The sequence below is a fragment of the Delphinapterus leucas genome, chromosome 20 (genome assembly GCF_059928025.1).
Source record: "Delphinapterus leucas isolate spDelLeu-1000000601 "Yukka" chromosome 20, BTC_Dleu_Yukka2, whole genome shotgun sequence".
Taxonomy (NCBI): domain Eukaryota; kingdom Metazoa; phylum Chordata; class Mammalia; order Artiodactyla; family Monodontidae; genus Delphinapterus; species Delphinapterus leucas.
The window spans coordinates 33660057-33678188 of NC_143148.1; the positions used below are offsets into that span (position 1 = coordinate 33660057).

An 18132-nucleotide genomic window follows, 5' to 3' on the forward strand; every position below is an offset into this window, starting at 1 on the left:
TGGGTAACTCTTGTCCTCCCAAGGCCTCAGGCACCCCATCTGTGAAACCTGAGGGCTTCACGGAGCACTTCCGGTGACTCTGCAGCATTACCCTTGATAAGCCCCACACCACCCCATGAAGTGGTACTGTCATTGTCTCCATTTTACAGAGGGGAAACTGAGGTTCAGAGAATTTCCGTCACGTGCCCAAAGTTACCCAGCCAGGAAATGGTGGGCCTGGGATTTGAACCCAGGCAGCGTGACCCAGCCCTTGCCTGAGGTCCTTGCCATCATCCATCTCATTGATCATTAGGTCAGGCAGGGATCATTCTCCCTTTCCTGCACAAGGGGAAACTGAGGCCAAGAAAGGCGACGTCTCTTGCCCAAGGGCACAGAGCTGAGTGGGTCTTGGACCCCGCTGGATGCCACATTGGCCAGCCCTCCTCCCTCTCCCCACGGACGCCCAGCATCTCTGCAAATGTGCAGCTGCCCGAAGGAAGTGCTGCAGGCAGGCCCTGAGGGGGTGAGATCAAGGGGTGAGCTGGGAGTGGCTATCGGCTCAGAAGTAACAAATAGCCTTCTTCCAGTGAAGGAAGAAGGGAAGTGGGAGCGTGCAGTGCAGCTATTGGGTGAAGAGAGCAGAGAGAAGTGCAGGGGCAGGGAGGTCGCCTGCCCGCAGCACAGAGGTCCCCAACTTCCCCTTCTTCGTGCAGAAGGCGGCGAGACGGCGGTGAGACAACAGCAGCTGCACAGGTCAGCCCCTCGGTCTGGGTCTTTCCATGCCCCACTCCCTCCAGATTCTGTCCTGACCCTTGGGTTCCCTAGCAGGCACTGGGCACGCCCCTGCCTGGGTGGTTGCTGGACTGGTGACATCCGTGGAGCCGCAAGGTGGGGACTCACCTTCATTCCCTTCACCAGTTCCTGGGCCCCTGATGACAACCCCAAATCTCAGGAATGTACAGATCTATGTTTTTGAAAAAAGGCATTTAAATTAAGGAGTGGTTGGGTGCTGGGCTCAAATATTTATCCCCCCCACCCCCCTACCCCATGTGGCCTGGTGCAAGTTATTGAACTTTGCTTTTCTGCACCTGAGTTTCCTCATCTGTAAAATGGGGCTAGTCCAGTAACCTGCACCTCAGGTGACAGAGGTGACGGCCTGGCACAGAGTTTATGTTGGGCAAATCAGAGCAGATGCGGTTCCTCTGAGTGACCTGGAAGGGAGCCTGGGGACAGTGTGTTCTCAGGCAAAGGCTCTGGACCTGGCTGGGTCACAGACCCCCTGTTGGGTGCTGGTGGAGCCTCCTTTTCCCTGCCTGTGAAATGGGGCTGATAATGGCACCTGTCAGGACTTTCCTGCAGAGACCACAGGTTCACTTTTCACCCAGGCCAGGGGGAGGCCGGAAGTAGGGACTTCAGCCTTTGGTTGGCAAGAGCAGTTGTTGGGAGGGGCAGGTGGGGCCCTATCCAGGAATGCAGTGGCTCAGTGGAGCCTGGTGCTGTTGGGGAGAGGGTGGGCACAGCCAGCTCTGGATAGGAAGGCAGGGCTTCCGAGCTCTCCCGCCGAGTGTAGTCCTGGCTGGCAACCTTGGGTCAGAGCCTTAGATTCCCTGGAGTGTGGATCATGGAAATGGTTGTTTGAGTCTCTCTCCCTGGGAAATAGATGACCTTGGCCTCATTTTACAGATGAGAAAACCTGAAGCACAGAAAGCTCAAGTTCCTTGCCTAAGGTCAGACCTCAAGTGCTGAATACTGGAACTAGTTATCGAATTTACATCTTCTGAAGGCTCTGTTCTGCTCTCCACTTGTCGCCTCATCCATACAGCAACTCAGCCACCAGGGCATCTTTAGGAGGCTGCAGTGCATTGTGGGAGAAAGCACTTGACTTGGAGTCTGGGTTTGCGTTTCGGCTGCCCACTGGCCTGCTGAAGAACCCCGGGAAAACCCTTGTGTGGTATTCAGTTTTGCCACGGTCAATGGAACCTTCTTGAGAGTCAGGTAAGGGATTTCTGTTTTCTAGAGGACCCCAAATAGCAAATCGCAAAAAGAAGGAGATGGCTGAGGGTGTGAGGTAATGGTGAGTGGTGGTCTCTCTGAAAAGATGAGGCGGGGGATGTTGGAGGTTGCAAGCAGAAGTGAAGATTGTGGTTGCTCCTGGGAAAGGGGGTGGAAACCACAGCTTCTCTTTGGGTGCTTGGTGGGGGGGATGTCACTTCTGCTTTGGCCTTAATTTCCCCAGCTGCAGGGTGGGGTTAAGCTCCTCTTCCCTCTGTGTATGGCTGGCAGAAGCATGGCCAAGGGCCTGGGGACCCCGTCTTAGGGTCCAGACCCTGGAGGTCAAATCCACATCACTGTCTGGGCCTCAGTTTCCCCATTCGTACTGTGAGGGGGTCTTTTCTACACTCTCGGGTTCTCAGTTTTCTCACCTGAAACATTCCAAATGGTTTCATTCAGTGGTTTCCTTTGTCCCCCCCAAATCTTTTCCCTCAGTTGCTGAGGTTCTGAGAGGGTAAGTGAATTGCCCAAGGTAACACAGCCAAATAAATAACCTAATAGCCAAATAAATAAGAACCCAGCACTCTATGACTCCAAAGTCTTTATTCTCTTTTATTTATTTATTTATTTATATGTGTTATATTATATGTGTTATTTTTAACCTGTTCTTTCCGCTCAATGATATGCTGTGCTCCTCTTCTATGTGGCTATTTACATCATAATTCTTAATAGTGAAATGGCAATCCATCGTACTACATTTTTTTAACTTTTAATTTTGAAAAAATGAAAAATTCACAGGAAGTTGCAAAAAAGGTTTTGTGCGCGTTTCATCCAGTCTTCTTCAATGGTAACATCTTTCACACCTAAGGTACAATATCAAAACCAGGAAATTGACTTTGGTACAATTCACAGCTTTTATTCAATTTCATCAGTTTTTATGCACTGATTTGTGTGTGTGTGTGTGTGTGTGTGTGTGTTTAGTTCTATTCAATTTTATGACGTGTAGATTCTTGTCACCACCATCACAATGAAGATACAAAACTGTCCCATCGCCACAAGGCTCCCTAGTGCTGCTCCTTTACAGAAACAACCCTCATCCCTAACTGTTGGCAACCACTAATCTGTTCTCTGTCTCTATAATTTTGTTATTTCAAGAATGTCATATAAATCAAATCATACTGTATGCAACATTTCGAGATTGGCTTTCCCTTGAGACCCATCCAAGTTGTGAGTAACAGTATATTTTTCTAATTGCTGAGTTGTAGTTCATGGTACAGATGTACCTGAGGTTGTGTAACCATTCACCCATTGAAGGCACATTGGAATTGTTTCCAATTTGGGGCTATTGCGAATAAGGCTGCTATGAAGTTCTGCAACAAGAGAAGCCACTGCAAAGAGAAGCCCCCGCTCGCCACAACTAGAGAAAGCCAGTGCGCACCAATGAAGACCCAATGCAGCCAAAAATAAATAAATTAATTAAATTAATTGAAAATAAATAAACTATGTGTGTGCGTTAAAAAAAAAAAAAACAAAAAACTTAAGTGCCTGGTAGGGCTTGGTGACTGGTGAAGCTTCACCATAAGCTTGGTCCTGGCTGTTTTATCAAGGAGCACCAAAATGTCAGTAGCTACAGGATACTTTTCTTAGAATGGTCAGTTCTTCGGAGAAGAATTTTCTCCTGCCTTGAAGCATCATTGCCTGGCTGCTGGCAGTCTTCTGGAAGCTGATTGGAGGAGGAGGTGGGGAGGGGATATGGCTTAATTTTCCTGTACCAGAATGGCACCTTGCAGATTCTCTCTGGTGCACTGTCTGCAGGGAATGTACTTTGTGTTGGAGGGTAGGGTTGAGGATGCAAGGGTGGTGAGGAAGGTTCCTGGATGCTCCAGGTGGCAGAGGAGATCTGGGGACCCAGCTGGTCATTTTAAAAACTCACAACCAGCAGGCCCCCATTTTTAGCCTCACCCTTCATCCCACCTTCAGAGGTTCCCGATGCCTCCAGCGCTCAAGTGTTCCCACAGTTGTGAGGCTTGACCTAGCTGGCTTCCCCATGTCCCCTCCCCGATCCCCCCACCCGCTGTATTCACCTCTCCTTACTGCAAGCGCTTGGGTTCAACATCTTATGGTCTGCTAACTTTTGTTTTTTTAAGCAGGTGGCCACCTGCTTTGTGGCCTCCAAAGTTTCACTGATATCTCTCATCTGCTGTTGTCTCCTTTCCCATTATTCTGTCTTTCGTGGCTTTGTGTCTGTTTTATTCATTCACTCTCATTTTAGTGGAGTTTCGGGGGTAGGCATAAATTTGCTATGTTTAAGCAGAAGTTTATTAGTTCATTTTAACGTTAAAAAAAATTTTATTTATTTATTTTTGGCTGCATTGGGTCTTCATTGCCGCACACGGGCTTTCTCTAGTTGCGGTGAGCGGGGGCTACTCTTCCTTGCGGTGCGTGGGCTTCTCATTGCGGTGGCTTCTCGTTGTGGAGCACGGGCTCTAGTTGCGCGAGCTTCAGTAGTTGTGGCACCTGGGCTCAATAGTTGTGACATGCAGGCTCAGTAGCTGTGGCTCCTGGGCTCTAGAGCGCAGGCTCAGTAGTTGTGGCGCACAGGCCTAGTTGCTCTGCGGTATGTGGGATCTTCCTGGACCAGGGATCAAACCCACGTCCCCTGCATCGGTGGGCGGATTCTTAATCACTGTGCCACCAGGGAAGTCCCTATTAGTTAATTTTAAAACCGAGGGAAATGAGGGCAGAGAGGGACAGATTCTTTTTTTTTTTTTTAAACCAAAACATTGGATTTATTTTCGCAAATTTGAACCTGACATCTTAATTCATAGCTAACAGCTGCCGTAGATTCTGGCAGTCACAAAAATAAGTGAAAATGAAGAGAAGGTTGCAAAGTAAGTGTTGAACACAGTACTTAACAATATGTTCAAACCCCATTATACTTTAAAATGTGCTTTGGGGGAATTCTTTGTGGACAAAGGCAGTGGTTTTCCCGATGTCATCCAGCTGCTGTGATTCTTGGTGGCCTCTGACCTCCCACGATTGTCATCAAAACCAGCCTTCTCCTGAAACTCTTAGTTCTCGTCTTTTTCTCTGCTCCAACTTTCGGATTCCCCCAGCTGCTGCTCCTGGCAGTTTAATCAGAGAGGGACAGATTCTTGCCCGAAGTCACATGGTGGGTGAACGACAGGGCTGGACAGGATTAATGACAAGCAACTCCCAATGTTCCCCTGGGTAAGATCAGAGCCCTGGGGAGGCCCCCAGAGATACCATGTTTGGGGAGGAGGATGTGTCTCAGGCAGAGCTGCAAATGGTCAAGGACTCTGGAGTAACAGAGACGTGGCTTCAGGCAGCCTCACGCAAAGCAGGACGCCTTGCTCTCTGAGCCACGGTTTCCTCATCTGTGAAATGCAGGAGTAGTGAGGATCAAATAAGATGCTGCACGTCCTATTCTTGGGGTATGCCAGATGCCTAGAGTTAGAGGTGGCTCTTTTACCGAGGTGACAAAGACATGCACCTTTTCCAGGGTGGGAGCCAGTTCTTGGAGGAGACTCGGTACAGGACATGGATCGCTGCAGGGCCCTTTTCCTCTGCCTGTGCCTCTTGATGTCTCAGAGCAGAACAGAGGGTAAGAGGGCTCCGCTGAGCTGCAAGAGCCATCCTAGCCTGGACCCCTGGCTGTGATGTGAAGCGGGGAGGCCTCAAACCAAAGGAGATTGAAAAGGGGCACTTAGGCCTCCTGGGGCAGCAGGAGGCTGGGGCGGAAGGCCCAGAGGCCATGGGGCGGGAGGCGGGGCAGCTGCAGACAGAGACTGAGGCGGATGTCTGACTCTCTCCTCACAGAGGCATCCCAAGAAATCCTGCGCTGGATGAAGAGAATGGAGATGGCAGCCAGGAGCCGGAGCCTCACTTCTTTTGCTGAGTGAGTTGGGTGTCCCTCCTCTCCCTCCCAGAGTCAGCTGTGCCTCCACCCCCAGCTTGCACCTTGAATCCATGGCCCAGGGTTGGTCCAGTGTAGACTGTTAATTCATTTATTCAACACTCATTTATTGAGTAGCTACTGTGTGCCCGGCACCAAGCTCTGGAGATGTGGGATAGACACATGCCTGTTCTCATTGAGTTTACTGTCTGGTTGGGGGCCCTTAACCATGGATGCCATGAAACCAGGTGCAGAATCATGGGTCTCCATGCATTTTTCTGGGAAGGGGGTCCAAGACTTGGGCTGGGCTCTCCAGGGTCTGTGACCCAAAAGCCTAGTAGCTCAGGGTGAGAGGCCAATGCTGATGACTGACCAGGGAATCATAGGGCTGTGGAGCACTTCAGTCAGTGGGGAGCTGCCAGGGAAGGCTTCCTGGAGGAGGTGTCAACAAACTGGAACCCAAACAAGAGTTAATGGAAGGAGATGGGTGGGGTGGGGAGGTGAGAGTGTGCCAGGAACACTGTATGCAGAGGTCTAGAGGTGGGAGTGACAGGGGTGTGGGATGGGGGAGGCTGTGGAGAGTCCCACTCACCTCCATCCTTACCCCGGGCTCTGGCCATCTCTCTCACTTTCAGGCTCATCCATGGCCTAGAGTCAAGGCTACTCAATGCCAGCTTTGGGGGCCATAACCTCACTTTGCGGACGCATACCATCCAGACACTAGCCTTCAAGCTGGGCTGCAACTTCACTGGCCTCTCACTGAGAAGTGCTGCTCTGCAGCAGGTCCCCCAGGTCAGAGGTGGCCAGGGATTGGGGGTGGCCAGGGCCTCTACCCCAGAAATCCTCCAGGGGTTTAAGGTCTGGACTTTCCCCAGGGTCCATCGCCCACCTTCCCACCAATCAGGGCTCTGCCTTAATAGCTGTGAGTTGCCGCCTCTGTAAAATGGGGTTGACGTTCTTCATGTGAATGATGGAAAGGGGGTGCTTGTGGCCCCTCAGGGGCAGTGTCCTCTTCCTGCTTTTGCAGGTTCCTGGGGTGAGGCAGTCGTGGGAGAGGCCAGGGGAACGGGACACCTTTGAGGGCCCTGGTATGATTCCTGCTGAATACCTGGGTGCTGATGCTCCATCTTCAGGGCCCCAGCTGAGTGGAATAAATAACCCAAATTCAAGACCAGAACAGCCTGAAGGGAAGGCCTGAGATCGGGGGAAGTCTGGGTGGAGGTGCAGCCTGGCAGGAGAGGGTTCTGTGGGTGGAGGCTCCAAGGTAGGAGAGGCTTGGGGCAAGCCTGGGAGGGCTTCCTGGGGAGTGGGGAGCAGTGAAGGTGTTGTGGTGGGTCTGGGGGCTTCGGACACCAGGTGTAGCCTAGCTCTGGCTCTCCACAGGCCCAGGTCCCACTCGCCATGCAGTTCCCAGCTGAGCTGACTCATGATGCCTGCAGGGTGCGCCCCAGGGAGCTGACTCTCATTTGCATCTACTTCTCCGACACCCGCTTTTTCCAGGTCAGGGCCTGCTGGTAGGCCAAGCAGGATGGATGTGGGCTCCTTCTTGGGGGGGTCACTGCAGGCATGCATGCCACCTCCTGGCCTCTGGGCAGGGACCAGCCTACTGTGCAACTTCAGTCAATCAGTGCCCCTCTCTGGGCCTCTGTTTTAGCAAAATGGAAGGGAGGCATGATTATAATGTGCAAACGAGACCTAAGAAATCTACTGTTTGTGTGCCTCTCCCTAGATGGGAGATAGACAAGTAGGTCACAAGATCTTTGTCCTCAGAGAGCTCTCTATCTCAACAGTTAGACCAGGACCTTAGAGACTTAATTTTAGCTTGAGGTTGATTATAACCATAGAGATTCAAAGGGATGGATGAGTCAGGGTGGGGTCAGGATGGTTCCCAATGAGCAGTCCCGGAGGGCTTCTGGAGGAGGTGCCTTTTAACCTTGGCTTTGAAAGTGAGTTAGGGTAGGGTGACATGGAGGGTATGAGGCTGGAATTCATTTAACAAATGGGAGGTGACGGTGGTGGTAGTGAGAAGACGGGGTTCCAGGTGGAGGCGGCAGCATACGCAAAGGCTGTGAGGCTGGCGCAGCCGTACAAGTGAAAGCCATGCTGCTTGTTCTCATCCAGGGAGGAGGGGCTGGAGAATGGGGGCTCTTGGACCTCATCCAGGGTCTCCTCATGTCCCTTCCAGTCAGTGCTTCTTCTGTTGCCCTTCCAGAAAGACATCAATTCATCTGTGCTCAATAACTATGTTCTGGGGGCCCAGCTGAGCCATGGACAAGTGAGCAACCTCCGTGAGCCGGTGAACATCAGCTTCTGGCACAACCAAAGCCTGGTATTGTTGGGGCCACCCCCACATCCACCCCACCCCTACCCCCTTGTGGCTGTCCTGTCGAACACTGGTTTGATCAAACCCAGACTTGTGGAACTATCTTAGAAACAAGCTGCTTTAAATCTATCATACTTTGAAAATTCCTGCCAAAGAAATGAGAGAGAAGCTTTTACACACTGCATTCATCAGGATTCTTTGAATTGCACATGATAGAAAACCAACTCAAGCCAGCTTATTGGCTCGTGTACATGAAACGTCCAGGGCTGTTCTAGCTTCAGGCACAGATATGATGCCATAATGACTCAGTCTCCATCTCTCAACAATGGTTTCCGCCTTGGCTTTCCACTCTGTGGCAAGATGGCAGCTGAAGTGCTGGACCTCCTTCCCCTCTTCTCAGCAGGCTCTTTCTTGCCAGTGCAAACCAGGATCCCATAACGGATTCTAAAGGTCCAGCTGGGTCATGTGTCATCCATCCCTGACCCATCACTGTGCCCAGGGGGATGGAACATGTAGATTGGCCAGACCTGGGTCACATGGCCCAGGGACTGGGCTGGATTCATTTGACCTGTCATTGGGAGAGGGATGGGTCCTCAAGGAAACTACAGATATTGATGCCGAAAGAAGGAAGAAGGGTTGCTGGGTGGGCACAAGCCCTGATGGCATTCCCGAAAAGCCCCAGAGTCTGGCCATATCTTCTGTCAGCCTCATCAGGACCGCTCTGCACTCCCAATTTCTCCACTGTCCTTTCCTTTCATTCTTCTGGGCTTTTGCCCCTGTTACATCCTTGCTCCACTTCTGTTGAAATCTGCTGTGTCCTCTAAGGCCTCAGGGCCCCGGTTGTCCCTTCCCTTCTCAGGCCTCCTCTGCCTTTTCCTCCATGGTCTTCCATGGAGTGCCTGTTTCATTTCCCTCACCTTTCCACCCACAGGGCTTGGCGTCAGGGTTGTCTGTAGATGACTCTCTCTCTCCCCTGCTGGGATGGGTCTGGACTGTCATTGCTCCCCATGGGGAGGAGGGGAAAGCGGACATTGATTATAGAGCACCTACTATATTGGCCAGACTGGGCACTCAAGATTTCTCATTGCCTTTGATTATTCCACCATCCTTGTGACTTGAGTATAAATGACCGCATTTTGCAGATGAATAAACTGAGGCTCAGAGAACCTCTGTGACTTTCCCAGGTCACTCTCAGAGTCCGTTGGGGAGGTGGGGCTGGAATCTGGTCTGTCTGATGCCAAAGCCCAGCCAGTGCCTGGTAAAATGTTGACAAGGGTGCAGCTGAGTCACCTTTGGCCCCCACAATTTCCAGACCCTCCCTGATCCATGGCCCTCCCCTCCACCCCTTGGATGCACCCAATTCCAGCATCTCCCCTTAGGAAGACTACACGGTGACCTGTGTCTTCTGGAAGGAGGGAGCCAGCAAGCACCACTGGGGGGCCTGGAGCACTGAGGGCTGTAGCACAGAGCAGCCCTCACCTTCCCAGGTGCTCTGCCGCTGCAACCACCTCACCTACTTTGCTGTTCTCATGGTATGTGTGCATCTAGCCTGGGTGAGGGTGGTCAGAGCTGCAGAGGGCCCCATATCCAGGACAGAGGAGAAAGGCAAAAGCTGGTGCAGGGGGCAGAAAATCCAACTCAAATGGGCTTAAGGAAAAAAAAAAACCAAAACACCTTATGGGTTCATGTTCCCGAAAAGGCTGGGTTAGGCTTCAGGCATGTCTTGATCTAGGGGCTCAATGTCACCAAGATAGGACTCTATCTCAGTCTCTCAATTGTTCTTGCTTTGTGTTAGCTTAGTTCTCAGACAGGATCTCCCCATGGGCTTATAATATGGCTGCTGGCATTTCCTGTTTTATGTCCTACTAGGTTCAGGTCAGTAGAACGAGAGCTCTCTCACCGAATTCTGCCAGCCAAAGCCATAGGATTGAGTCCCACAGGCCTAGAGTGTGTCCCATGCCCATCCCTTAACCAATCACTGTGGGCAGGAGGAGGGAAGGCTCTGATAGGCCAGGCCTGGTGCACCTGACTACACATAGTAGGAGAAGTGGAGGGTCCACCCACGTGCGGGAGTGAGGGAGGGGAGGAAGGGGAGATGGGAGTTGGGAGGCAGAAAAGCCACTGTGTCTGCTGTGGCTGTTTTCAAGTCAGGACCATGGCTAGGATTGTAGGGTAGGGGGGCTTGAAGCTGAGGTCTTGGCAGGTGTCTTTGATTTAGGCAGTGGAGGGCATTTCCATGCTTCTGGCCCCCCTTCCCTCCCACAGCAACTCTCCCAGGCCCCGGTCCCTGCAGAGCTGCTGGCGCCCCTCACATACATCTCCCTGGTGGGCTGCAGCATCTCCATCGTGGCCTCGCTGCTCACTGTCCTGCTGCACCTCCTTGCCAGGTATTCCCCTACCCTCGTGCTGGGCCAGCCCACCCACTGCTGCTCAGCACCCCTCCTTCTTGCCCCCAGAGTCAGGTGGGCTTTTCCAGAGTGCAGAGGCTGGGAAGCAGGAGACCAGCCTCCTTGCGTGTGGCTGTTGTTGGGTCCCTGCCCCTCTCGACCTGTGTCCCGGTCATTACGCGTCTATGAGCCCAGGGGGTGGCGCTGCCTGGTGACGTCCGGTCACGGAGGGCCACGCCCCCACCCACAGGAAGCCGAGTGATTCCGTTACGTGCATCCACGTGAACCTGCACGCCTCGGTGCTACTCCTCAATGTCGCCTTCCTGCTGAGCCCAGTGCTGGCCGTGCCCCCCGTGCCTGAGTCAGCATGCGTGGCACTGGCTGCCACCCTGCACTACGGGCTGCTCAGCTGCTTCACCTGGATGGCCATTGAAGGCTTCAACCTCTACCTCCTACTTGGGCGCGTCTACAACATCTACATCCGCCGATACGTGCTCAAGCTCTGTGCCCTGGGCTGGGGTAAGCACGGTCTCCCTCTCGCTTGCTTCCTGAGGCTTCCAGCCAGACTGGGCGTCTGTCCCCTCCTGTCCTCTTTCTCCTCCACTGCCATGACCACTGGTCACCATCCCTGCCAGCACCCACCGCCGCTTCCTACATGACTATTCTTATCACCACTTCCACCTCCAAAGCATCTATATCACCACCACTTCCAACACCACCGTCACCTCCACCATCCTCAGCCTTGTGTTCACCACCATCTCTGGTACCACCATCATCAGCGTCTCTATCACCATCCTAGCCCGTCTTCATTATCTCTTTCCTCACCGGTTCCCAAACCCTCTCTCCCATTACCTTCCAGCCATCACCTCCCAGTGTGACCACTACTACTGCCGCTACTGTTCCACCCTAGAGCCCTCATTCATATCAGCCTTCTCTAAGACCACCAGGCTAATTGCTCTGAGGCTGGACCACGTGACAGCGGCTGGGGACTCAGAGCGATCTCTTTCCCTCCCCTCGCCCCACCCTCTGCTTGCCCAGTGGAATCCTGTTTTAGCAGCCCCAGGAACCCATGACCAGCCCATCTCTGGGGTCTCCTGACAGATACTGAGCCTCTGTCCCACCCCTCAGGGGTCCCGGCCTTCCTGGTACTGCTCCTTCTTGCCGTCAAGAGCTCAGTTTACGGACCTTACAGGATCCCACTCTCCGACAGCCAGGGGAACAGCACGGGCTTCCAGGGGAACAGCACGGGCTTCCAGAGCACGTCCATGTGAGTGCGCTCAGGGCTGCGGCAGCCTCCCTGGCTCTAGTCCTGGGGCTCTAGACAGGGTGCCTTGTAGGCGGGGCACTGACTGCAGGGCAGGGAGGGGACTACTGCTTACACGGGGCGTGGTTTCCAGGGGTCTTTGCCACGCCCCTTCTGCTGGATCCCTAAGGTCTCCTGCAGGACGGGTTCACTCTCTATGCTAGTTCTAGGAAGCACATGGGCCTCCAAGGCCAGGCCGGGGCAGGGGGGCCTTTGCCCCTCCCGGCCGCTGGCGGCCAGCGCCCCTCTGGCTCTCAGGCCCTGCGGTGGAGCTCAGCCTGTGCCTGGCTCTTCTCTCTCCTCACCTCCGTGCTTCACTCAGGCGCTTGGCTGTGGCCCCCCCTGACCTGTGCCTGGCATGGCACTGCCAGCCCTCCAACCCTCCTAGTCAGAGAAGAGAGTATTGTGGGGATTGGGACACCACAGGCACCGTGTTCAGAGTGTATGTGGGGAGGGGGCCCAAGGCGGTTTGCGGGACAGACTCTGTCGCCCCTTCCCGTGCCCTTGGACATTAACCTCTTTCTTGTGATGAAATGTTTCTAACAGTCAACGTAGAGGGAGTAGCTTAACAACCCCCGGCAGACCCATCACCAGCAGCAGTTGGCCGTCTGGCCTTTTTCCCTCTCCTGGCTGACACCAGCTCAGGACGGCTGAGGGCTGGTTCTGAATCCTCACAGCAAGGAGCAGGCCCCATTGTCAGCCCTTGTTTACAGTTGGGGAAACTGAGGCACAGGCGGCTAAAGAACCCTGGCCAAGGAGACCCAGCCAGTTGAGGGCAGAGCTGGGACTTGGCTCTAGAGCCCGGCCCCCAACCGCTGCCCATCCCAGTCTCTGGGAAGTGAGGGCTCTGGGCACGGAGTGAGGCTGAGATGGGGTTAATTCCTCTCTGTGAGGGTGGGGGTGTTTTCTCAGAGCAAGTGTGACTTAGGACTCTTTAAACGTGTGTTTTTATTGTATAACACGTGACATGGCAAAAGAACTGCAGTGATGCTTCCACAGAACAGGAAGCACGTTAATGCAGGGATGTTAGCGAGCTCCCGCCCGAAGAACCATCTCCTTCCCGGCCTTCCTCACCTCTCCCTCTCCCCTCTCACCCTGGACTTTGTGACTTTTATTCTCCTGCATTTAAAAAACCCTTACTACATATATATGTCTTTTTTAAAAATTCTTTTACATTTTTTGTTTTATTTTTTAAATTGAAGTATAATTGACATATAACACTTCATTAATCTCAGGTGTGCAACATAACGATTTGGTTGTATATATTGCCAAATGACCACGACAATAAGTCTAGTTAACATCTGTCACCAGACATACGGAATTGATTTTTCTTGTGATGAGAACTTTGAAGATCTACTCTCTTCGCAACTTTCAATTTTGCAATACAGTATTGTTAACTGTAGTCACCATGCTGTACATGACATCCCCAGGACTTATTTATTTTACAACTGGAAGTTTGCAACTTTTGACCCCCTTCACCCGTTTTGCACCCTGTCCCCCCCTCCCTGGCCTCTGGCAACCACCAGTCTCTTTTCTGTATCTATGAACTTGTTTTTTTGTTTGTTTGTTTTAGATTCCACAAGTAAGTGAGATAATACGGTATTTGTCTTTCTTTGTCTGACTTATTTCGCTTCGCATAATGATCTCAAGGTCCATCCATGCTGTCGCAAATGGCAAGATTTCCTTCTTTTTATGACTGAATAATATTCCATTGTGTTTATGTGTGTGTGTATGTATATAGCACATCTTCTTTAACAGCGATTTTTAAAAACCTTGAAAATAACTCCAGTGCCCACTGACAGGCCACCGGACTAGTAAATGCGATAGAGCCACCCCTGTCAGACAAATCATCTGGCAGTGAAAAGGAATGATCCACCACCACACTCATCCACTTGGATGAACCGCCAAAATCATGTTCAAGGACTCTGTGACTGCAGTGAAAGGAGCCCGAGCAGGTGATCGTGACAGTTAGGGGCACAGGCTCTGTGCTTAGACCACGGGGCTTCAAGTCCCACCTTAGGCAGGTGTGCGTTTCTAAGCCTCATAGGGTCACCATGAGGATCGCATGGCTGATTCACGGAAATCACGTGACCTGATGGGGTAAAAGGCAGCACCTGCCTTGAAGGTGTTTGGGGGAAGCAGAGGCCGTGAAGACCTCACGGAGGGTCTAGGGCCAGGGCTGGGGCCACCGTCAGGGACCTCTCTGGCCTTCCCTCTGCCCTCGGCGGAGCTTTCCTGCTGCTCCCCCGGCTCTCAGTCCACACATGGAGAGCGCCCCTCCGCCAAGCTGCGAGTTGCAGCAGCTCAGGGAAGGGCCGGGGCCCAGTCCAGGTGGGGAGGGGCTCCTGGCACCGCTGCACGAAGATGGGGATGAGATGTTGATAATCGTGTGGTGGGTGGAAGGAGGAGTTTCCGGCAAAGAGGACCATGGACCAATGATGTAATCAATACCTTATAAGTTGACAGTTGGGCTGGGCGTGGAAGGGGGAAGGGTTAGATGTTCAAGGGAGGAGAGAAAGAGTTTTCAGGTGGGTAAGAGAGGGTAAAGGAGGCATGCAGAGGCTTCAGGCATGGGGCTGAGGTGGCAGGTGGGTCCTACCTGGTGGCCTGGCTGGAAAGCTGAGCCCAGGACTTCACCACGTGTGCAGTCAGGCAAGAAATGACGGGTCTGAGCCGGAAGACCGGACCGGGTTCAAGAGGCAGTCCAGAGGCCCAGGAGACCGTGGCTTCCCTGCCACCAGTCTTGGGAGCCACACCAACCCCAGCGCTTCGCCCCTCCCCTGCAGATGCTGGGTGCGGAACGCCTGGGTGCACGGTGTCCTGGTCATGGGCTCTGGTGGCCTCACATCCCTTTTCAACCTGGTGGTGCTGGCCTGGGCGCTACGGGTCCTGCACAGACTGCGGGCGCAGGAGAAGGCGCTGGGCCCCCGGGCCTGCTGGGATACCGTCACTGTGCTGGGCCTCACCGTGCTGCTGGGCACCACCTGGATCTTGGCCTTCTTCTCCTTTGGTGTCTTCCTGCTGCCCCAGCTCTTCCTCTTCACCACCTTCAATTCGCTCTACGGTAGGGCCTGTGGTTGACGTGGAGGAAACCCCAGGGGGGTAGTGTACAGCTGCTACATGTTTACTACTGAAGGGCTCCAGGTTGAGGGGGTGAGTCAGGGGCTGAAATCTGGGCCCTGACAAGCCGGTTTGGGGCTACGCCCGCCCATAGGAAGGGGCGCCACCTTGTAATTTGCACAAAGGCAGCCTATGGGCTAGCGGTGGCTGGTCCTCCAGCTCCTACGCCCGGTCCCTTCTGGCCTCCAACAGGAAGGGCTTCTGAGAATTACTGCTGGGCCTCAGGGAGGCCCCACTTACCCCAGCCAAGGAGGTGCCTGGATCTTGGAGGAGGCCCCACGCTGTTCCCGCGATGCTTCTACTAACCAGTCTTTTGCGTGCAGGTTTCTTCCTCTTCCTGTGGTTCTGCTCCCAGAGGCGCCGCTCAGAGGCAGAGATGGAGGCATTCAGCTCCTCCCAGATGGTGCAGTAGTCTGGACTGTCTGGACCTCCTGGCCTGGAGCCCCCAGCTTCTCTGGCTGCCTGCAGCCAGAGGCCCTGGCTTCCACTCGAGAAGATGGCAGGCCAGCTGCTGGACACCAGAGGCCACTGTCACCTCCAGGGGGCCTTTTCCACCTCCATGCCTTGCCCAGGCCCAGAGGGCAGCGTGTTGCTCTCCGTCCCCAGGCATTCTGCTCTGGGGCAGGTCCAGCCCCACCTGGGGGCAGCAAACTTGCCCCTGGTGCCTGGGCCCAGCTGGCCAGGCCTATGGCCAGAGCACTGGCCTGGGAGTCAGGAGGCCACGTTTCAATGCCTTTCTCTGAGTTTCACTGTCTGACCTTGGGCCTGTCATTTCTCACTGACCCTTGGTTTCCACATCTGTGACATGGTGGCAGATGGCTCTGGTCCTGCCTAATCCCAGAGCTTTATGCAGATTCAATGGCACCAGGGAGAACGAGGTCATAGTGGGGTGGGGATCCCCACCCCGGCCCGGGCCTGCCCTTGAAACACCTGCTGAGCCCTGCTTCCTTCCTCCGGGAGAGGGTCAGCCTTGGCCGGGGGTCCCCAGCCCAGCGCTTAGAGACCCACCCAGTGTGTGAGACCTCACCAGCCTGTAACTGAGGCCTCTTTTCCTTTAACCCCCAAATTATGATGACTCTAACTCCAAGCCCACCCTTCCCAAAGATCAGGAAGCCCAGTCCTTTCCAGAGGCTCCTCTTCCAGCGTTCCCCAGACCCCCATAGGCCGTTAAGACCAGCAGCTGGGGCCACAGGGCTTCCTGGAGGTGGGAGGGGAGCACCTCTTTCCCCTCCATCTGAGCTCCAGTCATCCGGCTATTTGATGACTGGGCAGGATTGAATTTCACCTGGTAGGCGTGAGGGTGTGGGTTCTAAATCCCAAGCTTGTTTGTCTGTTCTCTTGGAGTTGGTGGGCACCTAAAGTATTTATAAATTGGTATAAATTATACAAGTCTTTTGTCAGGCTTCCCATTTCAGTTTCCTTCCTGTTTGTTTTGTTAGCTGTCGCAGTTGTAGAAAATCACCATTGCCCTTGACCTGTCCTGTCAGGCCAAGTGGGAGACCACTCATGAAGCGAGCGCTCTTTCCCAGGCTTCACACCAGGGGGCCCTGTTGACCAATGTCAGAAGCCACTGGGTCCAAAACCATGTCTGGTGATGCTGTGGTTGCCTGTCTGTGGATATGACACACCAGATGGAGAGGCTCTGCCTCCAGGACTGCACCTGCTGGGCGACCAGCAGGAGGAGTGCTAGCACTGCCTACACAGCCATTTCTCTCTTTCCCAACGCAGCCACCCGCTCTGGCTCTTGGGGTCTCATGCTCTGGGCATATGTGGCACTAGAGCGCTGGGCAGGGATAGGCTCTCAGGGCCCCGCTCCAGGCCATCAGATAGATTGCAATGACTTTGAACGTCACTGGGAGGGAGTTGGAGCCGGATCCCTTTTCTCCCAGGGGGATCCTCTGCCCTCTGTTCATTTCTTGCTATGAATAGCCCTTCACTAATTGGTGAGTGGCGCAGGCTCCGCATACTGCCTGGACTCAAGTGCCCGCTCTGTCACTTGTCAGCTGTGTGACTGTGGACAAGCCACTCCACCTCTCTGTGCCTGAGTTTTCCCATCTGTAAAATGGGGCAATAGTAGTACCTATTTTGAAGGGTAAATAAAATAACCCATATAAAGAGGCGTAGCAGAGGGTAAGTGCTCAGTAAAGGGTTATTGTTATCATTCGTATTTTGTTATTATTATTACAGTGTCAACTGAGTCTCAGAGGCCGACCCTCTAAGGTCCAGGTCTGCTCGGCCTCACAGGCCCAGCTCCTCGCTCAGCATATCCCGCTGTCCTTCGGCTGCGCTACCTCCTCTCCCCCTTTCCCCAGAGCTGCCTTTGGTCCAGCCTTGCTGGCCTTTCGTTATTTTAGGGACATTTCTCACACGGTACAGGCTCCAGGCCATTGCCACCTGTCCCCTTACCCCCCGGTTCCCAAATCCTCTGATCTATCTAAATTCTCAGGGGCTCAGTTATCATGCCTCCCATGAAATCTCTCCAGTTTTCCCACAGAGGAGGTCTCTCTCCCACTCCTACTCCAGCAGAGTGTCCCCCTGCCTCTCTCAGGGTGATGTGAGCCCCCATTCGAGCTCCCCTAGTTTGGCCAGCCCTAGCTTGTACTAGGCTCCCCAGGCCTTGGGGTGGGCCCCTGTCCCAATGCGGGTGCCAAGGATCATGGGCATGTCCGGCCTCTCTCTTGGGCAGCTCCGGGGAGCGGTCCACAGCCCACTGAAGCAGAACCTTGCCTAGGACCCATCCCAGCCCAGACCTGGCCTTTTAGATCCTACCAAGCCCAGGGCTGCCCAAGGGAGGATGTGGCCACAGTGACACAGAATGGTTCTGGTAATTCTAGGAAACGGCCCCAGCTCTGTGGCCCTGAGCCTGGTTGGGGGTTCAGGCGCTGGGCAGGGACCACTTCCCGGAAACGCCCTAACCAGATGGGGGGCAGGGCTGAGGGAGCCGTTGATGGGCCTCGGTGCCCTCCCCTCACTCCCAGTGGGGTCCTGGCCTTGCCCAGACTGGGCACCGGGCCCATCTGTCAGGGGCTTCCAGACTTAGTGGGAAGATGGAGCTGGAGGCCCCTAGGGCTCACTGCTCAGGGCCAGAGTCTCCGAGGAGGCCCAGGGTGAA

At 53.9% G+C, this 18132-nt stretch overlaps 1 protein-coding gene across 5 annotated transcripts; it reads left to right on the forward strand.

Annotated features, from left to right (window-relative positions):
* Positions 1-625: 625 nt before the first annotated feature.
* ADGRG5 (adhesion G protein-coupled receptor G5) lies at positions 626-17183 on the forward strand. Of its 5 annotated transcripts, XM_022555879.3 has the most exons (13): positions 630-732; positions 1663-1974; positions 5495-5596; positions 5812-5890; positions 6523-6679; positions 7271-7387; positions 8100-8216; positions 9590-9742; positions 10476-10597; positions 10848-11116; positions 11726-11864; positions 14687-14964; positions 15344-15540. In XM_022555879.3, the coding sequence occupies exons 3-13, from the start codon at positions 5533-5535 to the stop codon at positions 15430-15432; spliced, it is 1584 nt and encodes a 527-aa protein (XP_022411587.1). In that variant the 5' UTR covers positions 630-732; positions 1663-1974; positions 5495-5532; the 3' UTR covers positions 15433-15540. The 5 variants fall into 5 exon arrangements, with proteins under 5 accessions (XP_022411586.1, XP_022411585.1, XP_022411587.1 ...); XM_022555877.3 differs by lacking the exon at positions 11726-11864 and having other exon boundaries at positions 628-732; positions 15344-17183; XM_022555878.2 differs by lacking the exons at positions 5495-5596; positions 11726-11864 and having other exon boundaries at positions 626-732; positions 15344-17183.
* Positions 17184-18132: the final 949 nt, after the last annotated feature.

Excerpts from the sequence above, each read along its gene's own strand:
- ADGRG5 (XM_022555877.3), top strand. The coding sequence starts at position 5,533 with ATGGATCGCTGCAGGGCCCTTTTCCTCTGCCTGTGCCTCTTGATGTCT. Across the intron at positions 5,597-5,811 it reads GTCTCAGAGCAGAACAGAGG|AGGCATCCCAAGAAATCCTG; the intron begins GTAAGAGGGCTC and ends CTCTCCTCACAG. Across the intron at positions 11,117-14,686 it reads GCTCTGTGCCCTGGGCTGGG|ATGCTGGGTGCGGAACGCCT; the intron begins GTAAGCACGGTC and ends CCTCCCCTGCAG.